Source organism: Chenopodium album, chromosome 7 (genome assembly GCF_948465745.1).
Source record: "Chenopodium album chromosome 7, dcCheAlbu1.1, whole genome shotgun sequence".
NCBI lineage: Eukaryota > Viridiplantae > Streptophyta > Magnoliopsida > Caryophyllales > Amaranthaceae > Chenopodium > Chenopodium album.
Window position 1 is genome coordinate 70,679,714 of NC_137840.1, and position 17,754 is coordinate 70,697,467.

The 17,754-nt window shown below is 31.1% G+C and overlaps 2 protein-coding genes and 1 non-coding gene across 3 annotated transcripts; all 3 read right to left on the bottom strand.

The window, feature by feature from the left end:
• Nucleotides 1–1,013: 1,013 nt before the first annotated feature.
• Nucleotides 1,014–4,710, bottom strand: LOC145638311 (floral homeotic protein PMADS 1-like). Its single transcript, XM_081689280.1, has 7 exons — nt 4,141–4,710; nt 3,894–3,960; nt 2,399–2,460; nt 2,190–2,289; nt 1,805–1,846; nt 1,648–1,692; nt 1,014–1,431 (listed from the first exon to the last, which is right to left on the bottom strand). The coding sequence occupies exons 1-7, from the start codon at nt 4,326–4,328 to the stop codon at nt 1,258–1,260; spliced, it is 678 nt and encodes a 225-aa protein (XP_081545406.1). The 5' UTR covers nt 4,329–4,710; the 3' UTR covers nt 1,014–1,257.
• Nucleotides 4,711–11,584: 6,874 nt separating this feature from the next.
• Nucleotides 11,585–11,656, bottom strand: TRNAG-UCC (transfer RNA glycine (anticodon UCC)). The gene has a single exon. It is a non-coding gene; the product is annotated as a tRNA-Gly (tRNA).
• Nucleotides 11,657–13,041: 1,385 nt separating this feature from the next.
• Nucleotides 13,042–17,754, bottom strand: LOC145638312 (S-type anion channel SLAH4-like). Its single transcript, XM_081689281.1, has 3 exons — nt 17,170–17,754; nt 16,520–16,847; nt 13,042–13,651 (listed from the first exon to the last, which is right to left on the bottom strand). Exons 1-3 carry the CDS (start codon nt 17,736–17,738, stop codon nt 13,322–13,324), a joined length of 1,227 nt encoding a protein of 408 aa, XP_081545407.1. The 5' UTR covers nt 17,739–17,754; the 3' UTR covers nt 13,042–13,321.

Below are 17,754 nucleotides of genomic sequence, written 5' to 3' on the forward strand. Positions count from 1 at the left end.
ATTAGAAGTTAAGCTGAACTGAACTGAACTTATTAAAGCTAAACTGGACTTAACTGAAATGAAAATAATCTGATGAGAACAGGGCCTAAGTCTGAAAGTATGCTGCTATGAGCTAAGAAGGGCCCCTCAGATTTTGCACATGAAATTTCATTTTGGAAAGAAAAACAATGAGTTGTTTGAGGGGAATTTTGGGGATAACCTTAACTCTTTGTTATAAGTTATGACTAAAGCGGCCAAAAGTATGCTTCCCCAAGCTGAAAACCACCCCTTCATCAATCAAGTTAGAGCTGTTATAAATACTTTTTATAAAGTAAAAAGGTATAAGGAATTTAAAAATTATGCTTTTCTCCATGTTTTTATATTTTATAGCAAATATTTTGATGACAAATTTATATAAAATCCATAATAGGAATACGAACTATGAAGGACTTGTTTAGAAGAAATGAACTTGATACCATAGAAGGATACTATTATCCTTTCTGCTAGTTTTTTAATAGTTGGGCCGTACCTGGGTCAGGCCCAATACATGTCCTTTATTTGGCTATTTGCTACCATCATTTTTTTTTTTTTTGCAGTTTGTCTTCTTGGTTGATGACTGATGAATGATTAACATTTTTTGTTTTTTATAGATATATAAGTACAATAGTAAAGTTGATTAACTTTTGATTGGTGCAATTTTGTGAGTTAGAGACTTTTATCAATGGCAACTGTAATTTCGATTATAAAAAAGGCTAAAAAAAACCTTAAATGTTTCAAGCCATTTTTTCAAGCCATTTTATCATTGACATCACGCCGTGCCATGAGTCGTGGAATGTCATTTCTAAATGATGTGATATTGTGATAACATGGCTTTGTTTGTGCTAGAACACAATCCAATGTCATCGTTATTGAATACACTTATATATAGAGGCATACCGAGAGAAGCGAGATGCATAACATGCCAGCCCTTAAGCTCTTGACATTCTCTCTCAACTCAACATATCACTCCTCAACAATATAACAACTTTAACAAGTCATCCACAAACATTAACCATATCTAGATAATATTTCAATAAAGTACCATCACTTTCTTACAATGATTCAAGCAACGAAACAACTCAAGTTCTGCCATTAGTTTTAGCTTCACAATAACACACAAGTTACACTGCAAATATTAGACTTACTGATCCATTAAATACTACAGAGTACAAACACAAACTAGCTAATAATCTGAAGTTGTCATGAACTCAGAACATGAGACTGGTGATACTTAAAGCTTCAAAGCAATGTGTAAGTTGTAACACATGATCCTGACCCTGCACCAGCATGAAGATTAGGCTGACACGGCTGCAATCGCAAAGCAAGTATACGATTGTCATCGTTATATCCAAGCACATGATTGTACTCCCCATTATCAACCAATCCATACTGTGATTCCTCCTTCGGAATATCCTGCCAAAATAAAAATTCAAGAGTAACCAAGCAGAACTTCTGGACGTTTTCTCGTTTAGGTAGTTTTCTTATAGACATCCAAAAGCAGGAAAATGCAGTTAATCACAATTTGTTCCAACAGAGAATGACTTAAACTTCTGCAGTCAAATCCTAATACACTTAAAGCAAAAAAACATTAAGGGATGTGTAAGATAGATTATAGTGTGATATGCTTACAAATTCTTGGAGGAGACTCCTGTGTATTTCTTGAGAATTTCGCACCTGGTACATAATGCAAAAAAAGAAGAAATAATCCGAAGTTAAATACATAGGCAGACAAGGATAAGAACATCAACCAAATTTTAAGAACAGGAAATCATAAAATCGGACTGACCTTTTTCTTCGAAGTGTCAATATTATTGTCAATCTTCTTAGTCTGTCAATTAACAAAATCGCAAATTCGTTTGATGAATAACTCACATTATGAATCTACAATGTACTTAAATCAGCAGAAGAGGTGAGCAAACTATTCTAAATATAAACTACCCTGATTTTCTCACTATATTACATATTAGTCCTACTAAACTGATGCAGAAGAGAAGAAGATCACTTAAAGCCATATTCTGATCACAGTTTTAAACTGGTCACTGATGCTCAATTCAACTCGTAAAATCAGAAGTTCATATGATCTCTACATGACAACATTTTGTATAACATGGTAGAATAGACAGAAAAGTGTATATTGTTTAGCTGAATATATGGAGTATGAGAGTTTAGACCTTGCGTTCACGAATGACCTTCACAGCATTCACCATCTCATCTTCAAGACAGCGCAATTCATCAATAGCCAAATCCTCCAAACAATCTCCCATTCTTCGCCTGCCAACATAGTTAAAACAAAACCAATGAAACCAGAATAATACAATTCATAAATTCTATAAGATGATGAAACAGTTAAACTTCAATGTGCAACCAAAATAATCGTCACCTGATATCCTTTTGAAGCCCCCTATTTATCTCATTCAGATCCTGCAGCTGTTTTTGCATGTTCTGCACATACATATAACCTGATCAGGCTCATAATTCTAAAGAGAGAACTAAAAATTAAAGTATCAAGTTGGTCTTATAGTGCTTGTTATCTTTGAAATTGCGTTTATGTAGAACTGCTGATCCTTCAACTTAGAGTTCATCACTTATAAGTACAAAAATCGAAAGCAATTTAGATTGAGGGACTAATAAATAAGAGCAAATCAAAGAAGCTTCCTTTACTGATCATGATCTTACTTCGATATATAAACGATTTTTGAATAAATCGAATATTTTGCTAATCAACTTAGAGTTCCCCACTTGTCTATTTTAAACTAAGTCAAAGAGAAGATCTCCAAAGAGATTATTAGTTCGACTTTCAAATCATAGTTGAATAAATCAAATATTTTGCTACTTGTACATTGTTTCTATACAAAGACAGGCTAATCACTATCAGAGCACAGGTTTATGAAAACAGACTAAACAGAGCTTTTTCCTTAAGAAATACTAGTAGTCAATATAAGGCCGACAATTTAAAATTAAAGTTCTATACATATCTAGTGTAATTGTGTCCATTAAAGCCTTATATAAGTTATATTACCTCCTCGTGACTAGTAACTATACCCGGTAGCTCGAACCTACAATATGGCCCCCAGAAATGGGTTGTTGCTTGTAAAAGATATGGGCATATCCAACTTATCCATTGAAGGCGACAACCAAGTCATTATCAACATCATTTGGTTTCCCATTTGGATCATTCTTTACCTATTTTGTTCTATAGTTTAGGTTTCTTTATTAAGAGAAGGGTCTCATACACACTGCTTGAAACTCTTAATACAAAAAACCTACACCTACCCAAGTTTGATGATAAATTATATGAAGGAAAAACAAGGAGCCTTGTTAACAACTTAACAAATTACCAAGAATTGTCCTAAGTATGCCAAAATCTTCACTTTATTTCACTTTACAATCGATTGCACCTTACAAGGGACAGCCAAAGCCTTTTTTTTTTTTTTTTTTTTTACTGATTTGGTTATTTAGAGCTTTCAAATGAGCTTTGTTGATTGAACCTTACCTTATGCAAGATACAACTGATTGTACATAGAAAATTGCCCTGAAATTCTCGATATGGTCTATGCACCTTATAGATTAGATTCCAAATTATTCTTCTATGTACATATATTGTTTGAAAAACCAGTACAATTTCATCAAGATTTAAGATACAAGACCAAATAAAAATCTTCTTTTCAAGATGTTGATGATTTTTAAAGTCAAAAGTCATTTCACAAAATATTGAGCAAAACCCTAATTCCAAACTCAATATTAGTACTCAAATTTTTATTGTCACACAAAAATCCAATCAAACACAAGCCATTTTGCACAAAAATGAAAGCAAAAAACCTAAAAATTTAATCTTGAAAATCGCATATAATTAGAAAAAAAATAATTAAACAGACCTGATATTGTTTGGCCCAAAGATCAACCTCCCTATCCCTCTGATACTTATCATAAACCTGCTTGGGCCTGCAAACATCAAAAAAAAAAAAAAAAAAAATCAAATCAACACCCTAAAATAAATTAATAACAATACATCAACCTCCACACTAATTTAATAGTCTCAAAGCGACTTAAAAAATTACACTATCAACGTAACTATTAACCCCAGACAATCACGTAAAAACAAACCCGAAACAAGAAACATACGTGATTCCGGGGCTATGCTGTTCATGAAGCTTATTAGAGCTAGAAATCATAATAATAGAAACAGAAGCATCACAAAGAACAGCAAGTTCATTAGCCTTCTTAAAAAGCCCATTTCTTCTCTTAGAATAAGTAACTTGTCTATTAGTTTGATTCTCTATTTTCTTAATCTGAATCTTTCCTCTCGCCATTTTTGATGATTTCTTTAGCTTAAACTTTTTTTTTTCCTCTCTCTAAATTTTATGTTATTGTTGTTCTTACTGAATTATTTTCTATGGTTCTAGTTCACCCACTTCTGAAAATAAATTGATGTTAATAATTGAAGTAAAGGAGGTGAGAAAGAAATGAGAGAGAATTTCCAAAAATGGAAAAACTTGCTGAATTGGTGAAAGTTTTTGTGGGACTCTAAGAAAAAGATTCTGAAACATTTTGCAGTTTATAATTTGGTGAATTGAATTGAATTGTCACAAGTTTTTTACTTGGTTACAACTTCGTACGTCTTGTTTTAATCAATTATCACTATGATTTGTAACCTATGTCACCAAAGGATTGTTTTCTTGTTGTTGGCTTAGACCTCATCATGAATCTCCTATAGCGTGCCTAAATTATAGGCGCTGAGGGTACGCGATGTGTGCTTTATATGTGTCGATAATTGTCTGTCATGAATTCACATCTTAAGTTCTCTTACTTCGTCGTTTTAATGGGTGAATTAGCACTTATTTGATAAAATTGGCGATTTGTTCAAGTAGTGATAAAGTGATAATTGCTTGATGCGTTTCATGTAGATATAACTTTTGGTTTGATGGCCTGTTTGAGAAAGTAGTAACGACACTATACTTTTTTACTTCAAACGAACATTGAAAATGGTTTAAAACCGCTAGTTTAGTGGACACTGAGTCACCGAGTATTACTTTCAATTGTAACTTTAAAAAGCTTTCTTAATTAATTTGCTTTTATTCTACCTTAAGTTGGTTGCTCCTGTCTTACACTTATTCTCATATACACGGCATATTCCTTTATCACAATCACAAATTCATTCGTTCTAATATACTTATAGTCAGTGAAGTTGAACTCAAATATAGCTAATAACGCTCATTACAAAAAATGCAATAATTTCAAAAGTGTTAGATATGGCACAAGTTGGACAAAAAGCTTTTGTCATGCTAAGATTGCAAACATTAGAATTTACACGAAGCTTAGTTTGTACCAAACACCAACCATCCAATTATTTCATACAACTTCTGATCTCATTTGGGAACTTTGAAACGTCTTCTCAAGTCTGTATAACTCTACTAATACATCAATTAATTTTGTATCATAAAATAAAAACAAACACATCAATTTATTAAACGGTCATTTTTGTAAGACCCACAAACAAAGAAATTAAAAAGGAAAATGAAAATTACAAATTAAAGAACGAATGAGGTAAGCTATACGGAGTTGTACGTACCCATCACTTGCTTACCTTTCAAGCTAAGAAGCTAAGTTCATTTCAATGCTTGATTGGTGAAATTGGACCCATTATTATTTATTAACTTCCATTTAATTTCTACTATTTATAAAATTAGTTGTTTTCCAATTCTAAACCTTTAATTGTTATTTGTTTTGCATGGTATTTGATTACAACAAATCTAACAACTACAAGAACCACTTCTTTTTAGCACCAAATGAAAAGTTTTTCCAAACAAAGTGAGAAATTTTGAAACAAATTTATGTCGAAACTTCTACTTAATTATTACCTTTTGATACATTTGATAGAGTGACTATTGTCTATTGGAGTGAGATATAATTATTTCAAAATATCTTCTTAATTGTTATGCTATGTTAAAAATCATACAAATATATATATATATGCAAATTGAAATTATGAAATAACTCAAATAAGGCACACCATGCACATTTGATGCATACAATATGATTAACATGATTATGAAACCGTTTTATTATTCCCTATCCTTCCTTATCCTCCTTACCTTATAAAAAGTATAAGATTACTTTTAGCAACACTATGCTACCAACTATACCTTAAAAAAATGTGTATTTACATTTTTACTCTCATTGATATATTTAATGTTTTTAATTAATTCAAAGTTTTACCTGTCATCATTAATTCAAAGTTTTACATATCATTAATCAATTAATTCAAGTTTTACATATCATGAAACAATCAATTCAATGAAACAATCAATTCAAATTTTATTTCATTGATTTAATTTTCGTAAAGAAAAAAAACCTTAATTAAGAGAGTTGCAAAAAATAAACATCATACAAAGAAGTTTTTGGTGGCTTTCAATCCCTTCAACAAAGTCACTACAAAAGCACATAAACCAAATAGTATGTATTAAACTACCACCCATATTAAACCAAAGGTGTAAACACAAGCCAATATAACTTCTCCGCAAGAATTAGCCTGCGCGTAGGCCACCCTAATTTAATTTATATAAAATTTGTAAAGTCATTAACTTTTCGTGATTAAAAAAATTTATACTTTACACCCCAAAAAAATCTAACATGAAATTATAAAACAATTATATGTAGTAATATTCTTGCTCAATTCGCCGCGGCGCTTATTTTGACTTTTCTTCCGATTAAATATTGTTGAGTAGTTAGTTTTATCGATTAAACAAATTGCTTCTCTAATAAAAAAAATGTAAAAATAATTTAAAATAAACAAGTTGATTCAAAGTAGGTTATTTGTTGTTGTCTTTTTCGATTTTCATGATTTGTCTAATCAATTTTATTTCAGAACTAAAATTAATTCGTGCATGCATGAAAGATTGAAAGCTACTCACTCACTCACTTCACTAGATGTACCTTAATCTACATTAAGTCAAGCAACTAGATCATAATAATATGTAAGATAATTAAAATATAATATATTTGGGATATTTCACTCATTTTTTAATGAAAACATTTAGTGTGAGACCAGACTCACTGTGAGTCCAATATATCTGCCTTTAATAATCTAATGTCAGATATTAGGTTATTAAAGTCAAATACTCTGCATATTAGACTTACCGTGAGTCCGACGACTCACCCAGGCCAATTTTTTTCGTTTTTAAATTCATTATTTAATATTTACATAATAATCTCATCGTTATCAAATCTAATACTACGTACAATGTATGCAAATGCATAGGTTAATTTGGAACTTCTTAGTTAGACAAATAAACTAGTTGATCGATTGAGATGTTGTATGTATAATTTAACTTTGTCCTGATCGAGTACAATTTCATAATACCAAACCACATACGATGATACGACATAATATATAGTTAAGACTTAAGACTATATATATATTTGAGTCTTACATAAATCTAAGACACAATCTTTTGTTAGCTCAACATGTTAATGGTTTGGTTTACTAACCTATGCAGCATGCATTCAAGGATCCGAGTATAGACAAAACACGTACATGGGATAATATGATTATGTTTTACAGTTTTTTATTTTTTTATTTTACACTATTTACTTTATCATTTTATTGCTAATTGCTGACGAATACGATACCAAATTTAGGGCAGACAAAGCCAAATCAGATTAATTAATTCTCCAATTTTATTGGATATTTGTTTAATTTTATAATATTAATTATATATTAAGCTTGACGATCCTCGTTGCCTAATTGTCAATTTCTTCCAAAAAAAATAAATAAAGTAAATTCTCTACTTAAATCTGCCAAATTGGCATGCAGCACAGCTGGGAAATCATGACTTAATTGTCCTATGTTTTGTTTGCATTTGGTGTAATAAACTAGCTCGTATAAATTAATAGTCACAAGATTTTTTAAATGACACAAACATTTAAAGTTAGATAAACATTGAGGTTTGTTTATATTAATCAAATTGCTAATGACAAAAATATCAATATTACGTACAGTTTAATTCATTGTATCTTCCAGGAGATTGATAATAGAATATTAAACGCATTAGGAGACCTATGAATTTCAAGATTCAAATATCACAAATTTTTATATGCAGTCTGCTGTACCGTGCGGCAGGGGTTACTTGAATTTGTTGATCAGGGGTTAGTTGAATTTTTGAGGTTACTTGAATTTCTCGGTTAGGGTTACTTGAGTTTCCCGCTCAGGGGTTACTCAAGTTCCGAGGTTACTCAAGTTTCTCAGCTAGTATGACCGAGAAACTCGAGTGAACTCCTCAAGTAACCCCTAACTGAAAAACTCAAGTGACCCTTGACTAAAAAACTTATGTAACCCCTAAAAAAAAATAAAAAAAAACACTCAAGTAACCCTGTTGCACCAAAAAGTTAACCTATATAGCATCGTATTACCTTGTTACACAACACCTGGCCTTGAAAGTCATAAATTGGATGTACAACAAATATTGTACATCCGTTAAAAAGTTACTCTAAAATGAGCATTAATTACACTAATATGAATAAAAGTTACCTTGACATAAATAAAAGTTACGAAGTATTTATGTTTTATTGATAAAAGTTACCCAAAATATTGTAAAAGTGACCCTAAATTTGATAAAAGTGACCCCCGATATACAGTAAATTATTGTACAGTACATCAAATGTATACAAAAGTTACTCAACAATAATATGCTTTGATAAATACCTTTGAAAATAATGCATGCACTTAAATAACACTCCTCAACCGATCAATATATTACTACTCATCATAAGATCAATAAGTTATCTCATACTTTATAAAAGGTAGGGAAGTAGGATAGCGCGTTTATCGCTAAGTCATTATGTTTATGTATATTTGCCAGTGCATAAGTTTAAAATCTTAGAATCACTCGTAGAAACATAATACTCCTACATATTAATATATTATTAGTCCATAGTGGTGCCTAGAGGAGTATGGTGTTGAGGACATAGGTAGGTTGTCTGTAGTTAGTATGCATATCCAATACTTTGTAGTCTTGGTTTGTAGGGTGGTCCTTGTGTGTCTTTATGCCTATACCCAAATAAATAACCATATACTTTTTCTATATATATGTACGTGGACACAACTACGGAGTACAATAATCAGGAATGGCAACGAGTCAGTTTCGAAACAAATGTAGAATAGTCCTACTACTCAAATTAGATTGATATTCCGTAGTCAACAATAGTGTTTAAATTGGAGGTTCTTCCGATCCTTGACATAACTGGATTTTAAATTATTTACTATGCGAAACTATAGCCCATGCATACAGCTTATTAGTTATGGACTATGGTTGATCATATTTATGTCATTCTTTAGAGGTACATGGAGAAGAGTGACTTCTTCTCAAATGATTATATGGTGATCACTACGTACGTCTCAAGTCTAATCAAAATGGTTAGATGACTTCATCACCTTTTTTTTTTTAATAATTTTTTTATAATAAGATTGACTAAATAATCCTTTCAACAATGTGCAAATTGATTAATTGAACACTCTTCATATATACCCTCTTTCACATAAACAAGCTTTACGGTACTTACAACTTTCTTCAATGATGGAGTTTATAAATCTATTGTAGCCGTAAAGATTAAAACTAATAGCTAGTTGATCCAATTCAATTGATTGTTTTACATGTATGATGATTGATGTTTTAGAACTCAAATATTACAATATTATTAATTTTGTCTTTGAAATCATGGAAGAATGACGAATGGGTGTGACTTCTTATGCATTTATCACTCAATCTACTGAAAATGATTAAGATGATGTAATTCAAATTAAAGGTGAAAATTTATCTCATTGTCTTCCGGCAAACCTTAGGGAGTCGCCTAATGTTTCTAGTTTTCACTTTATGTTTTTTCATTCCTATGTTATTTCCTATTTGTCACGGTTGGGTCATGACTCATGACTTCATGAGGGGTATGACGAACATTATTCTTTGTAGGATATATAATTAGGGTTTCCTTATAATACATACATAAAAAAGAAACAATTTAGTGAACCATAAATAGAGTCGTGCAAAATTGCCATATAAACTCAATTATTCAAACTAAAATGTGACTCCGATGATTTTGAGAGAGATTTTGAGTTTATATGAAGAGGAGCGGCATGTCTCCTCTATTTCATTCCATTTTGTTACTCTATAAATCTTTCATGTTAATTTAACCTTGTATATTTGTCGTTCATCATTTTTACATATATATATCCCATTTATTAATAAGCCTCGGTATAATTTCACAACACGTATATATGATATTAAATAAAAAGGGAACAATCTGTAACATCATTTGTGGACGCCACTTCATTTACTTCCTTGTAGTATCTTGATTAGGCATATTCATGGATCATGGGATACAAAAATTAATTAATTTGATGATGACGAAGGAACAACCAAATTGCATCCATTTGAAGAATAGGTAGCTTGTGGTACAAACCCTACGAATGAATTAAATTTGGTCCCAACAAGAATCGTACCGACATAAGAAAATTTGAGGCACCTAACTAAGACACAAAGCCACTTCGAAAATTCAACAAATTTTATGCTATACCCTAGCTAATTAAAAACCCTTTAATCTTATTAGTCCAAATGGTGAGTTATTGTGTGTTACATGTTATGCACAAATCAATTTGATAATGTAGGCCAACAAATTTAGATTTTTTACGTATAGTTTAATTCTCTAATACCATTGTTAATTAACATTAGTACATTACTCATTTATCAATGATATAATATGTACTTAAAAGGTTGGTAAGATAGTATACAACTAACTATATATACAAGTCTAATTGAGATTGTCTTCTGTTAAAATAGTTTAGTATTTTTGGAGTTTACTTTTGTTTTTTTTTGAAAAAAAATTTGGAGTTTACTTTGTACTGCCTTGTAGGATCTATTGAAGATGAGTAATTTTTTTAAAAATTTTAGTAGTGGTAGTTATGTTTTTGATGTTCTATTAAATCTATGCATATGATCGATTTTGAGGTTTCTTCTGGAGCCTTCTTCCTATAAGATGGGAATTGATTTAGATTTTCGAGTGAAAACTATAGAGATCGAATAGATAGGGCATGTTCACTTCAGCTTAATTTCAGTTCAGTTAAGTTAAGCTTCAATCAGTTCACTTTAGTTCAACTTCTAATTTTAATCTGTCATAAAATATTCATTTTAGCTCTACTCGGTTCAATTCAAATCAGTTCAGTAAATGTGAACAAGTTCATAATGCTGATCATGGACTAATTTCATTCAATTTAATTACTTAGTAATTTGAAAAAATTCAAATAAGAAAAATAAAGTCTATTAAATATATCTTGAATACGAAGTTAACAAATTCATTACTAGTGTCATTGTTTGGGTCGACATGTGCATGTAATATGTTTGATTTTTATAAGACAAAGAAGTGATTAAGGTGTTAAGGTCTTGGCCTGGCTATAGGTATTAGTTCAAGGATGCATCATCGTTAACCAATAAAATATACTTGTATAAAGTAATTAAAACATAGGTAAAAAGGTCACTAAATTAGACAAGTTGGTCTGTTAGATAAGATGGGGAAAAAATGCGTTTGCCGGGAGTCGAACCCGGGTCTATTGCTTGGAAGGCAATTATCCTAACCGTTGGACTACAAACGCTACTGATGTTCTTCATCTCGTTCTTGGTTACTTAGTGAAAAATGTTCCTACACTTACATAATGTAATAAGTTCATCTTGATTTCTCCGAGTTCAGATAAATAAGTTTTAATGGGGGTTAACTAATTATTAAGGATCTTGTTAACGAACGCCATCAAGTTGTTGGATAAATATTTAAAATATTACCTAAAGTGGTATTAATGTGGGAAAACATGACAAAATCACGCATCGATCGGTGTAGTTAACGTTAATTTTTAATTTAATCTTTCTACTTTTAGCTACCTTATCCAACGCCCCCGAGGTGTAAGATTTTACCAAGTTTTAATTACAAGTAAATTAAGATTTTTTATATATATAAATTATAATGTTCAAATAAGTTCAAGTAAGTTTATTAGATAAGATAATTGAAAATCAAGTGAATAAAACATAGAAGTATTATAAATCACTAGTTGGTCTTGTATGGACCCGGTCTACACTAAATTATTGTAGACCCAAAATTTGACACTTTCAAATAATATAATCACATTTTTAGATGATATAATTAGCTTTTTGTGAGTCATATTTTGAATTATATAATCTCACAGTAAATCATTTAATGAGATTATATAATTATCTTTAGGATGATAAAATTTAAAAATATGTAATTTACTATTTGATACTTTTTATAATGATAAATTCACTTTCTGAGTGATACATTTACATAACAGTTTCAGACTGGGTCTATTCTAGTCTTTACAATAAATCACTTGCCTTAAGGGCGTGTTCGGCGCTAGCTTTTGAGTAGCTTTTAGGTAGTTTTTAGTGATTTGACCAAGGCAAACCAATACTTAACAAAAAAAATGTGAGTGTTTGGCAAAGTAGTGGTTAAGGTAGCTTTTAGTGGTAGAGGTAGCTTTAATGAAAAGTTAGATAAATTAGCTTTTGAAATTAGAGGTAGCTTTTAAGGTAACTGCTGAAAATTTAATCTATAGTTTTAAAAATAAAATATTGATTTTTATATGTAACAACTAGTCAACCGCTACTTTACCGAACACTCGTATCTAAATTATTTATTTTCAAAACTAACAGCTTGTTGACAGCTAGCAGTTACCTACACAGCTAACAACTACCTCCACAGCTACAGCTACCTTCACAGCTATATTTTGCCGAACACGCCCTAAAGCACCCATGGTATGTATTTTTGCTATGATATGATGAGTATCACATATATGCATATTCGATCTATATCAAGATGATAATGATTGGAAATAATAATTTCACAATTTTTTTTATTTTTTATTTTTTAAAATTTTTTTTTGTCTTTTTTTAATAATTGTTGAGATGAGAGGACATATTATATCATGAGTCTTTAAAGGCTTAAATTAACGGGAAGAATAAAAAACAATATACACATTTTATACCGCCGAACAACTTATAATTTTGTCATAATTTCAAATGTAATACCAATTGGAGAAATATACATATAGTTAATGTTTTTCCATATGATAAGATTAATTGATAACAAAATCATACTCTGTACTAAGAATATACAATATACTCAATAAAATAATTAACAAAACAACCAATTAATAGCAATTGGACTAAAAAGAGAATCCTAATTTGACCCGGATCATTTATCATCTAAAAAGAACCCAAAATTAATTAAATTCAAAGAAATGTTTCCAATTTTAATAATTCCGCCCAATATCCAAAGGAGTTGTACGAGTAACTATAGTAGGTAAATGATCAGGCACAGGAGTGACAGCACTAGAACTAACAAAAGGATCATTATCAGGCAAAAGCATTTTGGAGTTGAATAGTGTGAGTATGACCAAACTGAAAGTGACCAACATTGACATTGATGCTAGAATCAGCATTAATATATCTGCTATTTTTCCCTTTACTTCCTCTGCGTATTCTGTGGCAGCTATTGCTAACACCGTGATTGGGAACGAATATGCCCACCATGTCACGTTGAACCTCTTCATCGCTTTCTTGAATAGTAATGGCCTGCATACCTATTTCAAATTTTTTGTGTGTGTTAGTTTTACAGTCGATAATTGATTGTATATACTCCATAAGAAAACAAGAATCATATAACCATTGGTCCCGTCCCTCCCCCCCCCCCCCCCCCCCCAATATTGTTTTCATCTATTTAATTCACATTTTAAGTCATGTGACAGTGAAAGAGATACTATTATTTTAAAGAATTGATATCAATGTCTGTGGTTTATATGATAGGATCAAGATTTTGAAATATGACTATTTGTATGTATGATATGAATGAAATTTGTCATATAGATAGCGAAGATAATCCAAATGGATTTTGGATTTTACTCATTAGATATTTAAATGGTATCATGCATACATATTTTGCCTAAATGATAGTATAATAATTGAGTTTATGTGTACTAGGATTGTAACTCCAAACCCTTATACTATTTACAACTGCTCCTTTTAAATCCCTCTTATCTTTTCAAGCTACTAGTTTATGTTATAGCAAAATAAACATTGAATTTAAGAAAACCTTATAATTACGTAGTATATGAGGCTTGGAAAAAAAAAAGGGGACACCAATTAGTAAGAACCACAAAAAACATGCACAATTAGCTGGACAATTTGGACTGTACGTAATACAGTTTGTACTTTGGCAAAAACTGTGGAAAATTTTGCATTAATTTCCACCGTCAAGTATACGTCAAACATGCTGTTCAACGACTTTCTATAAGTACTTAAATGTGATAAGTCGACTTTACTCTCAATTGGACTAACTTATAAGGTACTATATCCTTCATAAAGTCACGAGATGTTAAGATGCATTTATATACTTTTACAATTGTATGTATTATTCAAACATTCGGTCTACTTAATAGGTTGAATTGATAAATCTTATTCAAACATTCGGTCTACTTACAATTGTATGTAGTAAGTCTTTTATTCATAGTTTGTTGTATCGATTTCGAATTAGACCAGTCTACTAGAGATGAGACATATTAAAGATTTTGATTCCATACGTAAGGTTCAATTCGACCTTTCCCTAACTTCTTCTAAAGGACACATTTACCTTCCGTCTGAAATCAAAAACATAATACGAAGTAATAACCTTCTAGAAAATACTCCTAAACAATTACAAATAAAAAAATTTCTAAAGCTAAATTTACCTAAACAAAACCTTCATGTTTGTGAGTTGTGAACTTGTGACTAATTGTAGGATGAAGGTTACATAAATCCCGAACAAATATTTACAAATAGTTGTTGTTGGTGATGATACGACATATACTCCGCCATTTAAGAGCTAGGTAAAATGGTTTTAGAGCAAAGATATTGGAGTAATTAAATCAATACTCTTAATTCAACGTTTTAAAAACATACTTAGCTTGTAGTTTAATACAGGAATAAAAAATTAAGATAAGTACAGTTGTACAGCTGGTACTTAACGGCAACCTTGTCAGGTGGTCTTAGCAGGACCGTACCATCTTCCCAATTTTGCTGCAGTGATCACATAAATCTGTGTTATATGCTACAAATTAATTAAATACTCCGTACTACTCAATATATTACATACGTTAATTGTTACGGAGTATTTGTAATTTTTTGGTATTATTTATAAGATATTCCGTATATAAAACTTCAAAGTTACATAGAGGTAGTAATTAATGACATATGTAGTTAAAGTAATTAACAGTTACTCGTAATTAAGCCTGTATTATTTAAGTGTTTTGGTCATAATCTAGTATACTTTCCTCTCTATTTTTTCTATAACGCACAACCAAACAATTCTCCAATATACATGTCTAGAAACAAAGTATTAATTATGAAATCATTGTCATTTACTCATTTATAATGATTTTGAATTTTGATAACAAAAATTTATTACGGAGTAGAGATTATGTACTCATATAAGAACTTTATAAAATAAGAGAATATTTGCCGTGGCTTTCTTATTCACGACCAAAAAATTCTCTAATATATGTCTAGCAAAAAAGTACTCTTATTACGAGTATTTACTACTTAATAATTTTGAATTTTAAGGAACTTTAACTGCTACTTTCGTACTTTGAATGCAACTTTTAGACCATTTCTCAAGAGTCATACGACAAAGAGTTCATGTCAAAACTTAAGATGAAGGAGTGAGTTGTTAGAACTAAGAAATAAGGTGTAGTCGCATATCAAATAAATAGCTAGGTCTTTATTTTAGTCTAACACATTACTTCATTTATAATTAATTCTTATTTCTTGTATCAGTGTGTGACACTTGCATATAATACTGTTCACGAATCTAAAGTGTTAAATCTCAACACCACAATAATAACTTTGTTAATTTAAAATGTGACACAAACGCACAATATTCAATTAATGAACTGAACATTATAGCTTGTATTTTTCTTCAGAAAATGATGGAGTACTAATAATTCATTTCTAGAAACTACGAAGTATATATAAAAAATTTTTGGCAACGAGTACTATGGACCATTTTTATTTATTTACTTATTGTTAGTATTTAAGTATATAGCTAATTAGCTACAGAATATGACTAATTAAAGTAATTTTTTAAAAAAAAAAAAAAATCTGCCACAAAAAAAATTAATAATAATACACCCTAATAGTTCGGACTCTCCCGTTTTATATTATTTGCAACAATTTGATGTAAAATAGATAGAAAAAATATCTAATTATTGTAAATAATATGAAACAGATATAGTAATAAAAAATCTAGCCAGAGATTCTAAACCATGCAGAAAATGACAGGAACCTACGCAATCAAAAACGCCAAACCAGGGTGTGTATTTTTTTTTCTTTTTTGAAAAATAAACAAAGTTATAAAGAAAATGGTCAATTTATTGACCTCTACTTTGAAAACAATATAATAGGCCGCAAATTCTTACCAAAGACATGAAGAGGAAGACAGATAGAAAGAATAGCATCTTCGCAGTTGTATCGAACTTTCCAGATATAGACCCCCACGCCAAGCTTGCCACCCCCGGCGCCGCGAAGAATAGGAAGAACACCGGTCTAAGCATTGCCGGGAGCTTATCGCTCCCGGACAATCTTTGATAGAGAGTCACAAAGAGCACTAAGTAATGTACCATTCCTAGGGAGAATAGTATCATTGCTGTCTCACTCCACCCCATTCGTGCCGCCGCTGTCGACCCCACTAGGTTTCCTATCACACTCATTTGACTCGTTGGGTTTGCCACTGCAGTCAGATTGTACCTGTATTAATACATGAAAGTAAGTTACAAATTTAACTTTTAAAACGTAGTTTTATAAAAAAATCTTTTAGGTAAACTTATACTTAGTCAATTTCACTTTTTGTATTATGACAATATATATCACTTATTTTTGTTTAAATTTATAAAAGGAGATAATAATTTGAGTGTATTTCCTCTGTTTTAAAATAATTGACATAAAAGTGAAACAGAAATCGAACCAATAAAAATGAGTGGGAAACAATGATACAAGTTTGATACACAAAAGTGAGACACTACATCTCCAAAAATATTAATAATTTGTTGTATATGTTAGTAGGTCATACTTTGTTCCTTTGGTAGTGAACCATTGGCCATAAATCTTGAGATCAAGAGCAACCACCGGAACAACAAGAGTCCACCAAAGGCTTAGGTAAACGCCGGTCTTTTGATCAACCCACGGCGAACACTGAAGGAGTAAGAGCCAAGAAATCCAAGGGGCAAAGAGGTAATTTACACCAACATGGTGAAGGAACTCGGCCTTGACCATGTTAAAGTGAAAGATGCAACGAAAGAGATAAACCAAAGAGAGAAGAACAAGAACAACAAGAGAAAATGCCCAAAAAGACACAAATGTAATAGGGTGAAACCTATGAAAAAGATGTTGTATTAATGGATTAATAGTGTTATGACTAGTAGGTTCAATTAGGTTTTTCCATAGTAACGCTTGGCTTCCTAGGGACAATGTTATCCTAAAGTAGCCTGCATGAAACCTAGTTAAGATGGATGATATTGATCGGATCACGACCGGGAAACATCGATGATGATCGTGGTTAGGAGGCGAGGAGGGGCCGGGACCGATGGCGATTAGGGTTGGGTGTGGAGGGAGAGAGGGGTTGTTATTGTGGAATTCCATGGGTGTATGTTTTGTG